The sequence below is a fragment of the Nicotiana tabacum genome, chromosome 17 (genome assembly GCF_000715075.1).
Source record: "Nicotiana tabacum cultivar K326 chromosome 17, ASM71507v2, whole genome shotgun sequence".
Taxonomy (NCBI): domain Eukaryota; kingdom Viridiplantae; phylum Streptophyta; class Magnoliopsida; order Solanales; family Solanaceae; genus Nicotiana; species Nicotiana tabacum.
In genome coordinates this window covers 77,930,478-77,945,208 of record NC_134096.1, presented here as the reverse complement: position 1 = coordinate 77,945,208, position 14,731 = coordinate 77,930,478, and the positions used below count along the sequence as shown (strand labels likewise).

The following is a 14,731-nucleotide window of genomic DNA, read 5'->3' as shown; positions in this document are numbered from 1 at the left end:
GTTGGTACTCTTCTTGGGCTTGGGCTTACGAGCCACCCTCTTCTTCGGCTTCACCTCGGGACCCGGGGAGCCTGAGGGTTTTCTCCTCCTCTTTTTCTTTTCCCCCGCGACAGCTCTGGGTTGTTCGGTAATGGAAGGATCAGCGAACAAGGACACTTCCTCATCCCTTTCCAGAGGCCTAAGTCCGGTGGTCTTAGGCAAACCTATAAAAGAAAGAAGAAAGGTTAGTATAATGTGAGTTAAGAGCACGGTAATAACTATTCATAGAAGAACCATACCATGAGAACGGGCCTCCCATCGGCCCTTCGAAAGCTTGCGCCATGAGCGCTCGAAGTATGACATCTCTTTGCAGATACCTTCGATCCACTCCTTGAGCCGAGGACCGCATTTGGAACCCGGGCAATAGCTACACAACCACAAATACGAATGATGAGAAAGGAGATGAAGAAAAATTGACACTTAAGGAAATGCTGCACTTACGAGAAACATTCCACTTCTCGGGGAATGGCATGAAATCGGGAGGGATCAAGTCTTTAGTCTTCACCCGAACAAAGCGCCCCTGCCAGCCTCGGTCTCGATCTACGTCAATACTCGAAAAGGGGGCCTTGCTGGCCTAGCGAGTGAGCTTGATTAATCCCTTTCGAAAAATTCGTGGATTGTATAGACGGAGCAAGTGTCGATGGTGAATCGAAGAGACTCGGTGTTATTCACAAAATAACGGAGGAAGATCACGATCCTTTAGAGAGACATGTGGATTTGCCCAAGGCACACCTCGTATCTCTTGCAAAAATCCAAAACAACTTGGTCTACCGGGCCTAGTGTGAAAAGGTAAGTGTAAACACTTAAATACCCCTCCACGTTGGTAGTAATAGCGTCCTCAGGCCCGGAGACTACTATGTCTATGCCTTCCAATTTACAATCCTCTCGGACCACGGGAAGGACATCTTCACTAATGAAGCATATATACCTCGATGCTCCTTCACCCCGGTCCTTTTTAGATGAGGGTTTCTCGACTTTGAAGTCGTCCGCGATTGAGCAACCCCCGCGTATAAAGCTTTTTATGGGAGGCTCGGGGGCATATGCCCCAGAGGCAGCCACCTCGGGAGCGGCCACTTCGGGAAAACCGCCTCGGAAGCAGCCACCTCAGCATTTGTGGCCAGGTGGGAAGATGAAGAGACAGCCTATTGAGGAACTGATTTAGACATTTTAGCCATTGCTATCTGGTAAAGTTTGAAAATTTAAAGAAAAAATATGAAGGTTTGAAGGAACAAGTTTGAAGGCTGAAGAGTAGAGTATGAAGATTTGAAGAAAATCTGGGTAAGAACCTAAGAACAATTATGAGAATTTGAAGATCACGGATGAAGATATGAAGGTTTGAAAGAAGTTGGTGAGAGCTAGAAAATTCGAAGGTGGAAGCTTGATCGGAAAGTGAAAAAAGAGCAGAGGATAGAAGCTTTTATAGGGGAAGTACGCGACGCTTCGCATTCGAAGACAACCAGCTGGTGGTTGACACGTGTTCGAAGTCAGAACGACACGACTGATGGGACGTTCCGACTTCTTCGTCGTTTCGATCGTGATGTACGAAGGAAGGAACCGGGGTTCATCTATCGTTTCTTATTGTCTCGGTGAACCTACTCTATGAAAAATGAAGGGACTATCTGTATACGGGTAAAAACAGGGCTAGTGAGTACCCCGATTTCTCGGTGGGGCAAACGAAGCAAGGACATAACTACTTGGAATCGGGATTGAAGCTAAGAACCTCTCGTACTAAGGCCCGAACGAAGCGCTTACCACCGGGGCCATTGAGACAACGCCCCCAGAATCCGGTTCGGGCTCCAAGACCTCGGAAGGCATAACCAAACGGTTATACACGACTAACGAAGGACCGTGATAACCGCGCCCAACCGCATATCACGGCGTGGATCTCGGCCCGTATCGACAACGGATCAATGATCAACGAAAAAGAAAATTTTTACCTTTCTTATTATACTTAGGGTAAAACTCCCCTACTATATAAATGAGAAGTTTATTATTTAGTAGACACAATGTAACACACATATCAAAACAATATACACTTATTTTCTCTGCTACTAAAGTTATTCAAAGTTCTTATTTTTGCTCATAGTTCTTCACAAATATTTGGCTTAGAATCAAAGGCAGAACAATATCTAAGCTCAGATCCGAGCTCAGACCTAATACCACAACTGGTTTGATTATTTATTCTATCTTTAATTCACTTATTTAACGTTATTGATCAGTTGTATTGAATTAGTTCAGATATCCTTAAAACCGCGTATGAATTGATTTGTTATTCATTTTCGAGGGTAAACAAGTTAATCTCACTAGGTAAAACACTCTCGTAGTCTATATAAATGTAATTGCAAACAAGAATTAGAAATGAAAAGAAGTATAGTTTGTTCGATAGCAGCACAGTGGTAGAAAGAGAGAAGAAAAGGAATGAAATTATTGTTTTCAAGTATAAAATGGTAAGTATTTATTTTTGGCAATACTACTGATCAGTGATTACTGCAATATCCGAGGGGGTTTAAAGAGTCACGCGCACACGCGCACAAATGCAGCGGCACAGGTTCACTGTTCCCTTTCATTTTGAAACCGATTAAGAAGTGGGAAACAAATCCACCGTCGCTTCCCACGTCATACACGACCAGAGACGGAGGAGATACTAGTCGAAACCCTCTGGTAATCGGAAATGGTTAGCTCCAAAGACGACTCTTCTACCGACAGCGACAACTCCTCCGGCGACGTGCCCGACTCAAAACCTAGTGTCTACACCGAAGGCGAGAAGGTTCTCGCCTATCATGGCCCTCGCATCTACGAAGCAAAGGCACGTTTCTTAACTTGCCTTTTATTTTTACACAGAAATCGCTAATTTAGTATAGAAATGCTGTAATTAATTGTGGAAATTGAGCGCTGATGCCTTCTATCGACGTATATTCTCTTGGATTTGGTGTTTATCGAAATTGACTGTAACAAAAATCTCGGCTATTTTATATCTACTCTGATGATATGTTTGATTATTGGTTGAGATTTTGTGTCAGTATTTTATTTTCCCTGCAACTACGGGTGATCTGTGTATATGAACTGGAAGTGATTTTTGGGAATTCTACTTCAGCTTTTGACCTATTACAGTTATCCGACCTTCTCTGCTAATCATGCTTCTGTGCAAGGAGAATCCAATCTAGACGAGATATTTTTTTTTGATTTGCACCGGGTGTCCGAGTCTCTTTGAGCCCCGACTAATCCCGGGGGTGCACAGGCCCTCGGCAAGGAGTTTCCCGCAAGTGCACCACGGTTAATTCAGGTTTTACCCAGTACGATGGCCCTCAGAAATTGTTTGCACCCAGTGGGTTTCGAACTTGAGACCTTGAAAGGGAGCAAACCCCAAGGCTCAAGTCAATTGCCACCAGGCCAACCCATGAGGGTTAACTCTAGACGAGATATGGTTCTTAATCTCTTGTAGTTATATTACTGAAGAGACATAGTGCGTGATATGTGGGTTAGGTGGAAGTCATGGGTTTGAACCTTGTTGCAGGCATTTTGCCTGATATTTTAGTGGAGAAGTGTAGAGGGGCGGACCCATTTTTCTCTGAGTTTCGAACTGTGTGCAATTTTCCCTTGGGGATTTCTCGGTTATAAAACAAAGTACCACTTAGCTTATTGAAATTGCACTTTACTGAGAAATCTTAATAGCCCAGTTGGTTGATTACTTGAATTTTCACCTTGCTGGTGAGGGTTCGATTTTTCACCTAGTAATCCCCTCCCCGTTTTCCCTCTCCCTACGTATAATAAAAATAAAATTTTTAAAAACAAATATACACTTTACTGATATTTAATTTCAGTTGTTGGGAATTGGGATTAGTGTTTTCGCCGTTGTATATTGGACCGTTGAATTACTAAATTTGCTCACGTTGGTGGTAAATCTTGTATTTTCTCTAAACACGCTCTTTACTTTGAGAATATGTGCATTTTGCTGTTCGCTTATACCTCTCAAGACTTGTTGCTTTTATGGCGTTTCACTTTTGAAAACACTATTTGTGAATTAGTATATTTCTTACAAGGGAAAGTTTCTTCTGTATATGGAAAATAATCATGTGTACAATGACGTACTGTCGCCTTCTACAAATTTTAGCACCCTGATTAAACCATGCTACTTATTGCTGGCCACAAGCTTCATGCTACACCCTAATGTGATCCATGTTTTTCTACTGTGAAGGTTCAAAAAGCAGAGCTAAGGAAGAATGAATGGAGATACTTTGTTCATTACCTTGTAAGTTTAATATTCATCTTCTTTCACCTTATGCTTTATATATAAAAATTAATTTGGAGATTCTTTAGTTAAAAGATGTGAAAGAACTTGTAGAATAGGTTAATAGCCTTACATTCTTAGCCTGTTTAAATTTCTTTCAATATTCGCAATGATATCGAGAATTAATACTCGTTTTTATTTATTTTAAATTGCAGGGATGGAACAAAAAGTGAGTCTATGAAGTTCTTGTAAAAAGTTTTCAATTCAAGAGTATCATTTTAATAGCAATTTACACCAGAATTTGAAAGGTTGACCAACTGATGTTCGTCGTAAATGCTGCCTTAACATTTTCTGTTTGAATGCCCTGCTCCAAAGGAGCTAGTCCTTGAGCAAGAGACATGAATATATTTCGATATGTTGATTATGGTGGTTATATGACAGATTAGATTTAAAAATATTGTGCTGCTCTGGATGTAAAGGACAATTATGAATGCATGATTTTGATTTGGAAAGCATCAGGTAGCACAACGAATTTGGTCTTGTATGATAATAGTGAAGTTTTATATCTATCATTTCAACTACATGCTCCTTTTGTTTCAAATTAAACGTGTTCTTTCCATTTCAATCTGTTGCAAAAGGAATGTCCTTTTCCCGGAATTGGGAATTATTGGAAGATTTAATACTTTACATAGGATCTACTTTTACTATTCTCCATAAGCACTTTCTCGATGTTGTTCTACCAAACCTTTGCTTAATATATGAAATATACCTATCTACCCATTGAAGTTCAAACCATGATGTTCAAATAGAAAAGGACGGAGTATTACAAATCCCTCAACCTTTTTGTCTAAATAAGGATTTATTGATTCACAATATTGAATTCCCTCTATCTTATTTTACCTGGTACTATTACTATTTGGAGAGTCAAGCTCTTTCTTTGACTATGATCTTTTTTCAAATATTTTTAATTTATAAAAAATCATTTACAGTTTGGTGTGTTTCTAACAACATAAATTTACCAAAGGAAAAGCAATTGCTGTCTAAATTTAAACGGAAATTAGATTCTATGAACTTGGTACTCCAGAGCCCAGAACCTTTTCCTGCGACTGGGAATAATAGCTATATTACATAGCTGTCAAGCTGTGTATGTCAGGTTCTGCAGTAAAATGTGAAGCTAGTTTTTTGTTTAATTCAAACTGAATTTTGGAGGTTGGAGTTGAATTATTGTCAATTGTAAGTGTATTCGGCAAGACTAATTACTGAAACTATGTCTTGCAACAGTTGGGATGAATGGGTAGGCACTGACCGCTTGATGAAGCACACGGAAGACAACGTCTTGAAGCAGCAGGCCCTGGACAAGAAGCAGGGCATGGAAAAAAATACTAAATCTGGACGCTCAGCGCAGGCAAAGCCAAAAAGCTCAGCTGGTGTGTCTTCTCTAGGTATCTGGTCATGGAAATACTTATGTTTTGCATAACCTCTTGATGTTTATGACTTGTTTATGGACTCAATATTACTCCTGATGTCTTTCTTTGAGGTCAAATATTTGGAGATTTAGCTGATTGAAAACCAATAATTGGTAGGACTAAATTCCAAAAGATTAGTTCCTTTAAGATGTTTGTCATGTACCTCAGTGATTAAATGGAAACATAACCAAAGTTAAGGTTGTAAATCATGTCTAGCATAACTTAAGAAAAAATGCATTAACTCCTTTTCTTGTTCTACCTCATGTTTTCAATTTTAAAAGTTCTGGCATATCTAATAGTGGACATTAACTACAAAACCAAATGCCTTCTGGTTATGTATCTCCTCTGAAGGAAAGGATCTCATAACTTAGTGGAGTATTAGATCTCGGGATTGAATGTCATTGTTGTTTCTAACTTACTTTTCATTTGCAGATGTTAAACTGGATAAAGAAGACACTAAGAGCAATGGTATGGTATCTTATAATTTTGATTATTCATTTCTTTAAAGTAAGTGATTGCTTTCTGCATTAGTATTTTTTTGGGGGTGGGGGGTAGGTAATAAAGCCAAAAGCTAAGCATGTCCAGCGTCCTCCACATAAGTAAAGCAGGTTTTTATAAAAGTGTAAAATCCCTAGTTTACTTTTTTTTGGGGGGATACGGAAATTTCTTTGATTTCGGACTTTCCCTTTTTTCTTTTTTAAGCAAGAACATAGATGCATCTTTTTTTCAGGAATATCTACCTCCAAAATTGATTCATGATTCTTCCTGCCTGTCTTCGTCTTCTCCTCTATCCACATTTATTTCCCTTACACTAGGATAATGCAGGGAAGAACGGGAGCATCGAACTTCAAAAAGTTCATTCGTCTGGAGTTCTATCAGAGCCTTGTAGAACTAAAATGTGGTTAAAGATATTTTTCCATTTGGGGAAAAAATAAATGTTCGTCCATACTGGAAAGTAACTGAATGTAAAGCATTGTCTAAAGAAACATGGAAAACATTCTAATGCTTCTGTTTCGAACTTAGACAAGCAAGGAAATCCCACATTTGCATTGGGATGGAATAATTGCTTTCCTCTAAATGTTTCAACTCCGGCTGAGTTGGTCCTTTGATAATTTGGACATGGTAGCCCTAAAGCTCTCTCAGGCATCATGGACACTCAATGTTGGGTGTGTGCCTGATTTGCGGTTTCTTTCAACCAAATTTGCAACCTAAATATATGAATTTATTGGAAATTTGGACTGTTGATAAAATTTACGTGCAAGGGGTGTACTGACGAATCAGGTATCCTGGACCTCAACCCTAACTTCTTTTAAAACAAATTATCATTGCAGGCTGCCTTATTAATTTCTTTTTAGTTTTAAAATTAATGTTTTAGAAAGTAGTCTTCTTGCTTATACTGGAAATTTTATCCCAAACCTAGTTACGTACTAATTATTTTTTGACATGATTGATGATCATTTGATAAGTTGTGCATTTTAGGCCATGTACCTTTTTCTCACAAAAGTTTAATCTCATGTTTAAGCCACCTAAATCAAATGTCTTTGATACTACTAGTATGAGAAACCCCCTCACATTATCTAGCGGTGTTTTCTCTGTCTGGCAAAACAATTAGAATACTGAGGTAATTACATTTGTGAGGGTATCAAATGAAGCATGTCTGGTGGATGATAAGACTCAGCTTCAGTATGGATCGCGTGTCGGGGAAAGACGCGATGCATGTACGAGGATGTTAAGCATAGGTGGACCGTGGAAGAGAACTAAGAAAAGGAGGAAAATCAGAAGGATAGCCAAGAAGCAATATCTGATTGCAGAGGAGAAGTAATGATTGGCTTTGGTTATAACAAAAGAAACAAAAGGGGATTCAAAGGCACCAACCTCAGATCTTCAATAGTCGACATATCTTTTGAGTGTGCTCAGAGAAAGTGGGACACATCTTTTTGTATGTAAAATTAACCAGGGTCATAAGAAAAATATTAGGGAAGAAAAGTAATGATTGGCTTTGGTTATAACAGAAGAAACAAAGGGATACAAATGCCCCAACCTCAAATCTTCAATAGTTGACATATCTTTTGAGTTTATTCAGAGAAAGTGGGACACATCTTGTTGTATGTAAAATTAACCGTGGTCATAAAAAAAGATTAGGGAAGAAAAATGGTAATTTCTTGAATCTCTCACCGAGAAGTAAAAAAAGGAGGAAAATCAGAAGGGTAGCCAAGAAGCAATATGTGATTGCAGAGGAGAAGTAATGATTGGCTTTGGTTATAACAGAAGAAACAAAGGAATACAAAAGCCCCAACCTCAAATGTTCAATAGTTGACATATCTTTTGAGTGTGCTCAGAAAAAGTGGGACTCATTTTTTTGTATGTAATAACCGGGGTCATAAAACAAAAGATTATGGAAGAGAAGTGGTAATTTCTAGAATCTCTCGCCTTTGCTTTATGCCTATGATAGACTTGCTTGCACATATTTCTCTGTTCTACCATTGAGAAGGGAGAGCCGACCATCCAAAGTTTCGAAAATGAATGAAGAGAAACAGTTAATTTTGTAGTTACAGTTAGGGATTTTACAGTGGCACGACAAGCTTCTTTCTTCTAATTTTCTCTAAGAAATGTATGTTATGATTGCTATTGACTTCTTTGATTGCTGGCATGCATTCATTATGTAGTCCACACTTTTGTATTAGAGGTTTAACCAAGGTTAAAGATTTGGCAATTTGACTAGCTTTTGGATATTTAACTGAAGGAAGCTGTATCTAGGCAGTACATAAACATTAGTATAGCTCAATCACGTTGTATTGCTTCATTCAAATTGATATTCTCTGATGACAGCTTATACAAAAGATTTTGAGTTATTAGATCCAGTTAAATGTTATGAGTCCTTGATGACTGTGGAGTCCCGTTCAAAATTCTCACAGCTGTGGGTATCATCCTTGTGGGGTGGATACGATAGTTAGGAATACATGCAAGATTGGATGTAAAAAGCTAATAACTGACAGCACTCTCCTTAATTTTCCTATGAATTGGCATTTGTCTACTATCCCGCTGTGGAATATTGTAGATGAAATGACCTTGAGTTGGTCAAAGTGATGACTTTTTACTATTCGTATCATGCTGCACTGGAGTACACCTATTTTGCTTCAGGATCACAAAATCAGACGGATTTGAGTTTGTTAAGTCTTTTAGTTTCTATTAATTATCTTCTTATAAGATATTTCTTTTTATTGAACTTGTGTTGCAGTTCCAAAAGGGAAAAAGCGCAAAGCCGACTCAGGCACTGAGGTTTGCTTAATTCTGGACTCTATGGCTCAATGCCCTTTTCCCCCTCTTATGGTTATCGCTGATGACATATTTAAGTATATATCTGATATATGGTACAAAGTCAAAATAAGTCTAATTGCAAGTGGATGTCAATGGAACAGGAGGGATGAAGAGAGCTAGATCATTCATGTAGCTAGGGAAATGAAAAGTTTTTGTGCCTTGGTTTCTATGTCCACTGCCCGGTGCCCTGTATGTAGGTAGCAGCTGAATAAATGCAGTTAATATCTTGGATGAATCTCCAAAAGAAAGTTATAGATATCAAATGAATTCCAAGTGTTATCCTCCTTAAAATGATACTTTTGGCTGTCTTAGTTTTGAGTGCGCATTGAGTTTTAAAGTTCAAAAACTATAATCTTTTAACTAGAAATGGGTCCGAAACTAAAGATAAACGGTTGTTGTTGATAAACTTGAAGTTTAATTATGACTCAACTCTAATCTAGCTGGCGTCAACTATATGAATCTTCTATATCGACCCTTCTCTATTCTAATCCTCTATAATTTACTTTTTAAGACAAATTTAGGGTTCTCTAAAACTAGAGATTCTCTAAATCCCACACTTATTCCCACATAGGTCTATAGAGATATCTAACCAAACTTAAAAGACTACTGAAAAGCATGAGATTTGATGTAAGTGTAACAACTACTAATCTATAATTCCAAATTACTGCTATTGCCTGCAGGATCCTTTGCTTTCTTTATATTCAATTTTTAACTGAGCCTGTTCATGTGATTTTAGGTTTACCTCATTCCCTTCTTGCACGTTTAATCATTATAGTTTCACACCTATGAACATGTGTATTTGAGAGTCTACGTTGCACTTGAACAAATGGTCTCATGCAATCTTTCACTTTATTTATGTGCTACTTGCACCCTCTATCGAATGCGATCATTTTTTATCTTGGTAAAGCATCCATCTTGACATACATTTTTCTATGGCATTCATCTTGTGGATACAGGCCCAACATTCACTTTCATATAACATTGTTAGTCTAAATCGTTGTGTAGAGTATTTACTTATCGCATAATACTCCTTTAGCACTCCTCCATTTTAGTCATCCTATACTGTGATTTAGACACTGCAATCCCATACCTGTCTAATCTCACTTCTTTTGCCTGTGAAGACATTTGTTATTAAAAGGTTTCTCAGCCATTATTTGCCATCATGGGGAGGTTTCTTCTTGTTGATGATGTGCTGGATTAGCTTTTAAATAATCATGGATTGGTTGGTAACTTGGATATTTGATGGCAGAAGGGCAATGTATCTGCAGAGAAACTTGTGAAGATTCAGATTCCATCTACTTTGAAGAAGCAACTGGTTGATGATTGGGAGTTCATCACACAGCAAAATAAGGTACATATATGTAGGATCATGACTAGGTTTATCTGTCTTATCAAGCTCAGTAACAGACTAAGACACAAGTGATGACAACAACAACAACGACTACTACGCTTCCCAAACAAGTGACAGTGACAACTATTCAATGAGAAGTTCCTAGTTGCTGACCAATAAGCTGTTTGTTTCTGCAGCTGATAGAAAACTCTTGGAATAAACTTGCACGAGACCTTTATTGAAACTGGACCTACTCCGGGCACAAAAATATAACCTTGGATTGCTCTTTTTTGAGTTCCAGTGTTTCGTGGAGAGGGACTTCTATGATTTTGTCTTAGTATCAAATAATATAGCTCAAAACATACTATTAAAGTTGATTAGCGGGGGCCGTGCTCCAATCGAGTCTAGTATCGGACGCGTTGTGGATACTATTGTTAAGGGTTGGAGCATAGATGAGTGACCAGAGCCATGTATAATGGGAAACCCATGATAGAGCAATCAACTAGAAGTATAATTGCTGACTTATCTTATCTCAACCTGAAATCCCAAAAAAAAACTCTGACAAATAGATGTCTATGCCTTATTTGTCTTTGAGATCTATGCTGATTTACTAGACTGAGTTCCTCCCTGCTAATCTGAACCGGATCTGTCGGGATTAGAATAATTCATAATTTCATATTGGATAACATGAAATTGATCTGCTCAGCCACACATCTGTATTCATCCCTACAAATGGCATGCTGGAGTTGATCAATTTTCTTTTCTTCATTGACATTGAATGATTTTGTGGCTATGAATGAAGGAGGATTATGACCTCACCAAGGAAGGCCATTGGGCCTGCTTCTGTGAGGCCCATCTTGCCATATACGCTCAAGCCCCCAACGACCAACCTTTAAACTAACCTTCAGCATAAAAATTGGTTTTGGGCCTGGCAGAGATGATTTCCCAGGCCCATGCTAGCTCGCCTGCTTCTGTCCCACGAGACCAGGCTTCACGTTAAGCCCAGCTTCTTAAACAAAAGAACAGTTCTATAATTTAGGTCTGATAAAATTCATGATTTATCTCGTTAGTCAAATTATTTCTCGCTTCAACAAGCGCGCTAGTTAAATGCCTCTCACAATAATACCATTCAACTGAATTCGAGCAATATTCTGTGGGCCAGATATTAATTAACATTTTAATTACATCAAGTCCTAAAATCCTTTAGCATTTGGATCAATGTAGTACCATAACTTCTTCAAAATTGCAAAGTTTGAACGATAGTACTGAAAGTGCAAATAATTTTCAATAACTTAAAATGTACAAGTGCAAATAATTTTCATTTATATTCTGACGATGTTAGTTATTAATGTTGGTTGCTATACATAATTGCTATATGATGAAGTCGGATGTGTTCTTCTTTGCAGCTTGTGAAGCTCCCACGATCTCCCACTGTTGATGATATATTGACTAAGTACCTTGAATACCGATCCAAAAAGGACGGGATGTAAGTGCTTTGTCTTTTTCTTTTCATGTAAGGGTGAATTTATTGCTGAGCTGACGTTATGCATCTTTATTTCGTTCTTCCATCCCTATCATTCTTTTTGATTGTTAAAGTTTATAAGTATATTAAATTCCATCCCTACAATTCTTCTATGGGAGCTATGGCATCCTGTAGTCTGCATGGTCAATGTCGGAATATATTGGTTCTCTCAAAAGGTAACTCCATAAGCAAACTCATACAGGATGAAGAAATTATCAAACCACCCCAGTATTTCCTTAAGGACCTATAGTCTAGTGTTTTATATTGTCAATTCATTAAACTATGCTTACCAGATGTCAAGCTAGTAGTTGGTTTATTGCTAAATTGTGAGGTTATTCACAATTACTTTTGCATGTGCAATGATTGCAAATAAAATGCATTTATCTTGGAGGTGTAGTTTGCTCTTTAATGTCTGCCAATCCTTGTCTTCCAAATATACATGCAGGATGACTGATTCAGTTGGGGAGATACTGAATGGAATTCGATGTTATTTTGACAAAGCACTTCCCGTTATTTTATTGTACAAGAAGGAGCGCCAACAGTATCATGAAGCAGTTTCAGATAATGTCTCTCCATCTAGTGTATATGGTGCTGAACATCTGTTGCGTCTTTTTGGTATGAAGAAATACTAAATGTTCACCGTTTTTTGAACTAACCCCAACATAGAGATATGTGAACCTTAAAAAATATCATACTGCAGAGGATCCTTCATATGTTTGTCTGTACGCTTGTATATCTTTACTTATCAAAAGTAAATGTTTTGATAAGATTGTGAAACATCCTCTAGGTCTCAATTCAAGAAAATTGTTCAGCAGTGTTTTAAATGTGTTTACATGAACTTAAAATATATATTATATGAAACGTCGAGACTTGCAAAGTCCTACCTTAATTTGTTTGCTGATGTTGCAGTAAAGTTGCCTGAGTTACTTGCATATGTAAAAATTGAAGAGGAGACATTGATTCGCTTGCAGCAGAAATTGCTAGACTTTCTCAAGTATATGCTCTTTTTCCTCTACTTCCTTCTACCAGTGTTTTTATTTTATTATTTTTATTTTTATAAATATGTTTTGGAATTATTTTATGATTGAACTGCTGCTTAGTAAACAACAACAAGCTGAAGTGTTCACTGTGGATAGCTGTGTAAGGAGGGTTTAATTAGATAATTGCTGCATTAGTCTTGGCTAGTATTTTTTTTTAAAGTTATTGGTCTAATCACATGATTCTCTATTCTCTTCTAGAAAGCACCAAGGCAGAAATTTCACTAGCTTACATTGGATTGTTAACTTCCCTGACAATTTTCAAGGAAAACGTATTAAGCTTAAGATATTCAATAATATTCCTTTTTCTATAGCTTCTGAATATTAGGCTAGCTCGACTTTTTCATTACTACGGTAATGTGCCTGAAAAGGAGGTGCATTAGATTTGTTATAAATTATCAACAGAAGGGAAGTGCTTTTGTTATTGTAACTGATGAAAAATAAAAAAAGGAATAAAAGATATCCATTGTTTCTGCCTTCTGTAAGAACCAGTTCAACAGCAACATTAATGAATTCCATTGTAGTTTTCCTGGCAGGGATGTAGTGTTTCCAAGATGACATGGATTCAGGAAACACCTATTGTATTGATGTATTATTTTTTGATGAGCCTTTATTTTGTGTATGCGTTTGCTACAGGTTTTTGCAGAAAAACCAAGGTACTTTCTTCTTATCTGCTTATGATGGTCCCAAAGCTCCTGAAGGAAGTGGTAAGGATAAAGAAAGTTGACCTGTCTACCAATTTAACCATAGCCGGAATGAGTCGCATTAGAAGCATGAGCAGTATTTCTTAAACATGCCATATGCTTACAGGTGATGGCTCGCAAATATAGGCAAACTGTTTGTTGTTGTGTGTTGTGATCTGTAACAGTAGATCATTCATTTTTTTTTTCTGGAGTGCCATTCATTTTCGACTTAAACAGTCAGGTGAGCAACTTTAGAGAGGAAAGTCCTGCCTATAACGATAGTTTACTGATTGTTGTTAAACTGTGTCCACCTGTAGAGTAGAGTGCCATAAAAAACTGTAGATGATCCCTAGATCTTGTACGTCACTTGCAATTTATAGCAGCCAATGTACCAATTAGTTTAACCATAGCGTAGACTGAAAGGGGTTTGTTGCTATTTTAGACTCAGATTGGACTCTAACTTGACACTGATGACGACATATGATACTCTCGAATGACTGTTAGATCCTTTTTGCTGTTATGTGGTGCTGTTCTTAAATTATTCAAACCAATGTTTAATATGAGTAGTTATGTGGTGTTCCGCTTCTTATGTGGGGATCCGTGTTATTAGTTTCCGTTCACTTCCGCTTCAAGGCGGAACACTTTTAGCAAGATGCAGTTATTTTCATATAAAAATGTATAACATTTATATCCAACATTTAATATGTATTAGAAGGTATCGTCAAGGTATAGTTAAAAGGGAGCATGGAGTCATTTATATGAATGATAACTAAAGAGCTTAGCTCGTCCATGTTAGAATGTGATTGGAAAGGGATATAACAACAGATAGGAGGAGTACAGGAAAAAATTACATGATTCGACTTTTTAAAAGCAACTCACTGGTAAAGGGATATATGGAGTTGAACACTAATTTACGGACTGGACCCCAAATAGGTTAACTTAAAACTGAAAAAATTAAAGATGCTCATGCTATTCCTCAAAGGTCAAAGGTCAAGTTTTAAAAAAAATTTACCTCGCTAATTTGGATAACGTGAAAAACAATTCATGTTTAAGGTCTTTCGCAGGACCTTAAACATGAATTGTTATTTTAAAATATTTGTTGTGGATT

At 37.6% G+C, this 14,731-nt stretch overlaps 1 protein-coding gene across 9 annotated transcripts; it reads left to right on the top strand.

The window, feature by feature from the left end:
• Positions 1-2,508: 2,508 nt before the first annotated feature.
• Positions 2,509-14,186, top strand: LOC107799421 (protein MRG1). 9 transcript variants are annotated; one of them, XM_016622530.2, is made up of 11 exons: positions 2,515-2,845; positions 4,235-4,288; positions 4,483-4,496; positions 5,549-5,709; positions 6,166-6,201; positions 8,972-9,012; positions 10,304-10,402; positions 11,788-11,867; positions 12,349-12,518; positions 12,813-12,897; positions 13,577-14,186. In XM_016622530.2, exons 1-11 carry the CDS (start codon positions 2,711-2,713, stop codon positions 13,665-13,667), a joined length of 966 nt encoding a protein of 321 aa, XP_016478016.1. In that variant the 5' UTR covers positions 2,515-2,710; the 3' UTR covers positions 13,668-14,186. The 9 variants fall into 9 exon arrangements, with proteins under 9 accessions (XP_075090625.1, XP_016478016.1, XP_016478015.1 ...); XM_016622529.2 differs by having other exon boundaries at positions 10,301-10,402; XM_016622532.2 differs by having other exon boundaries at positions 2,519-2,845; positions 5,549-5,694.
• The last annotated feature ends 545 nt before the right edge of the window (positions 14,187-14,731 follow it).

Bases quoted from the DNA above. Each gene is read 5' to 3' on its own strand.
- LOC107799421 (XM_016622529.2), top strand. From the start codon at position 2,711: ATGGTTAGCTCCAAAGACGACTCTTCTACCGACAGCGACAACTCCTCC. The intron at 2,846-4,234 runs GCACGTTTCTTA...TCTACTGTGAAG, and splicing joins CTCGCATCTACGAAGCAAAG to GTTCAAAAAGCAGAGCTAAG. The intron at 6,202-8,971 runs GTATGGTATCTT...CTTGTGTTGCAG, and splicing joins AGAAGACACTAAGAGCAATG to TTCCAAAAGGGAAAAAGCGC.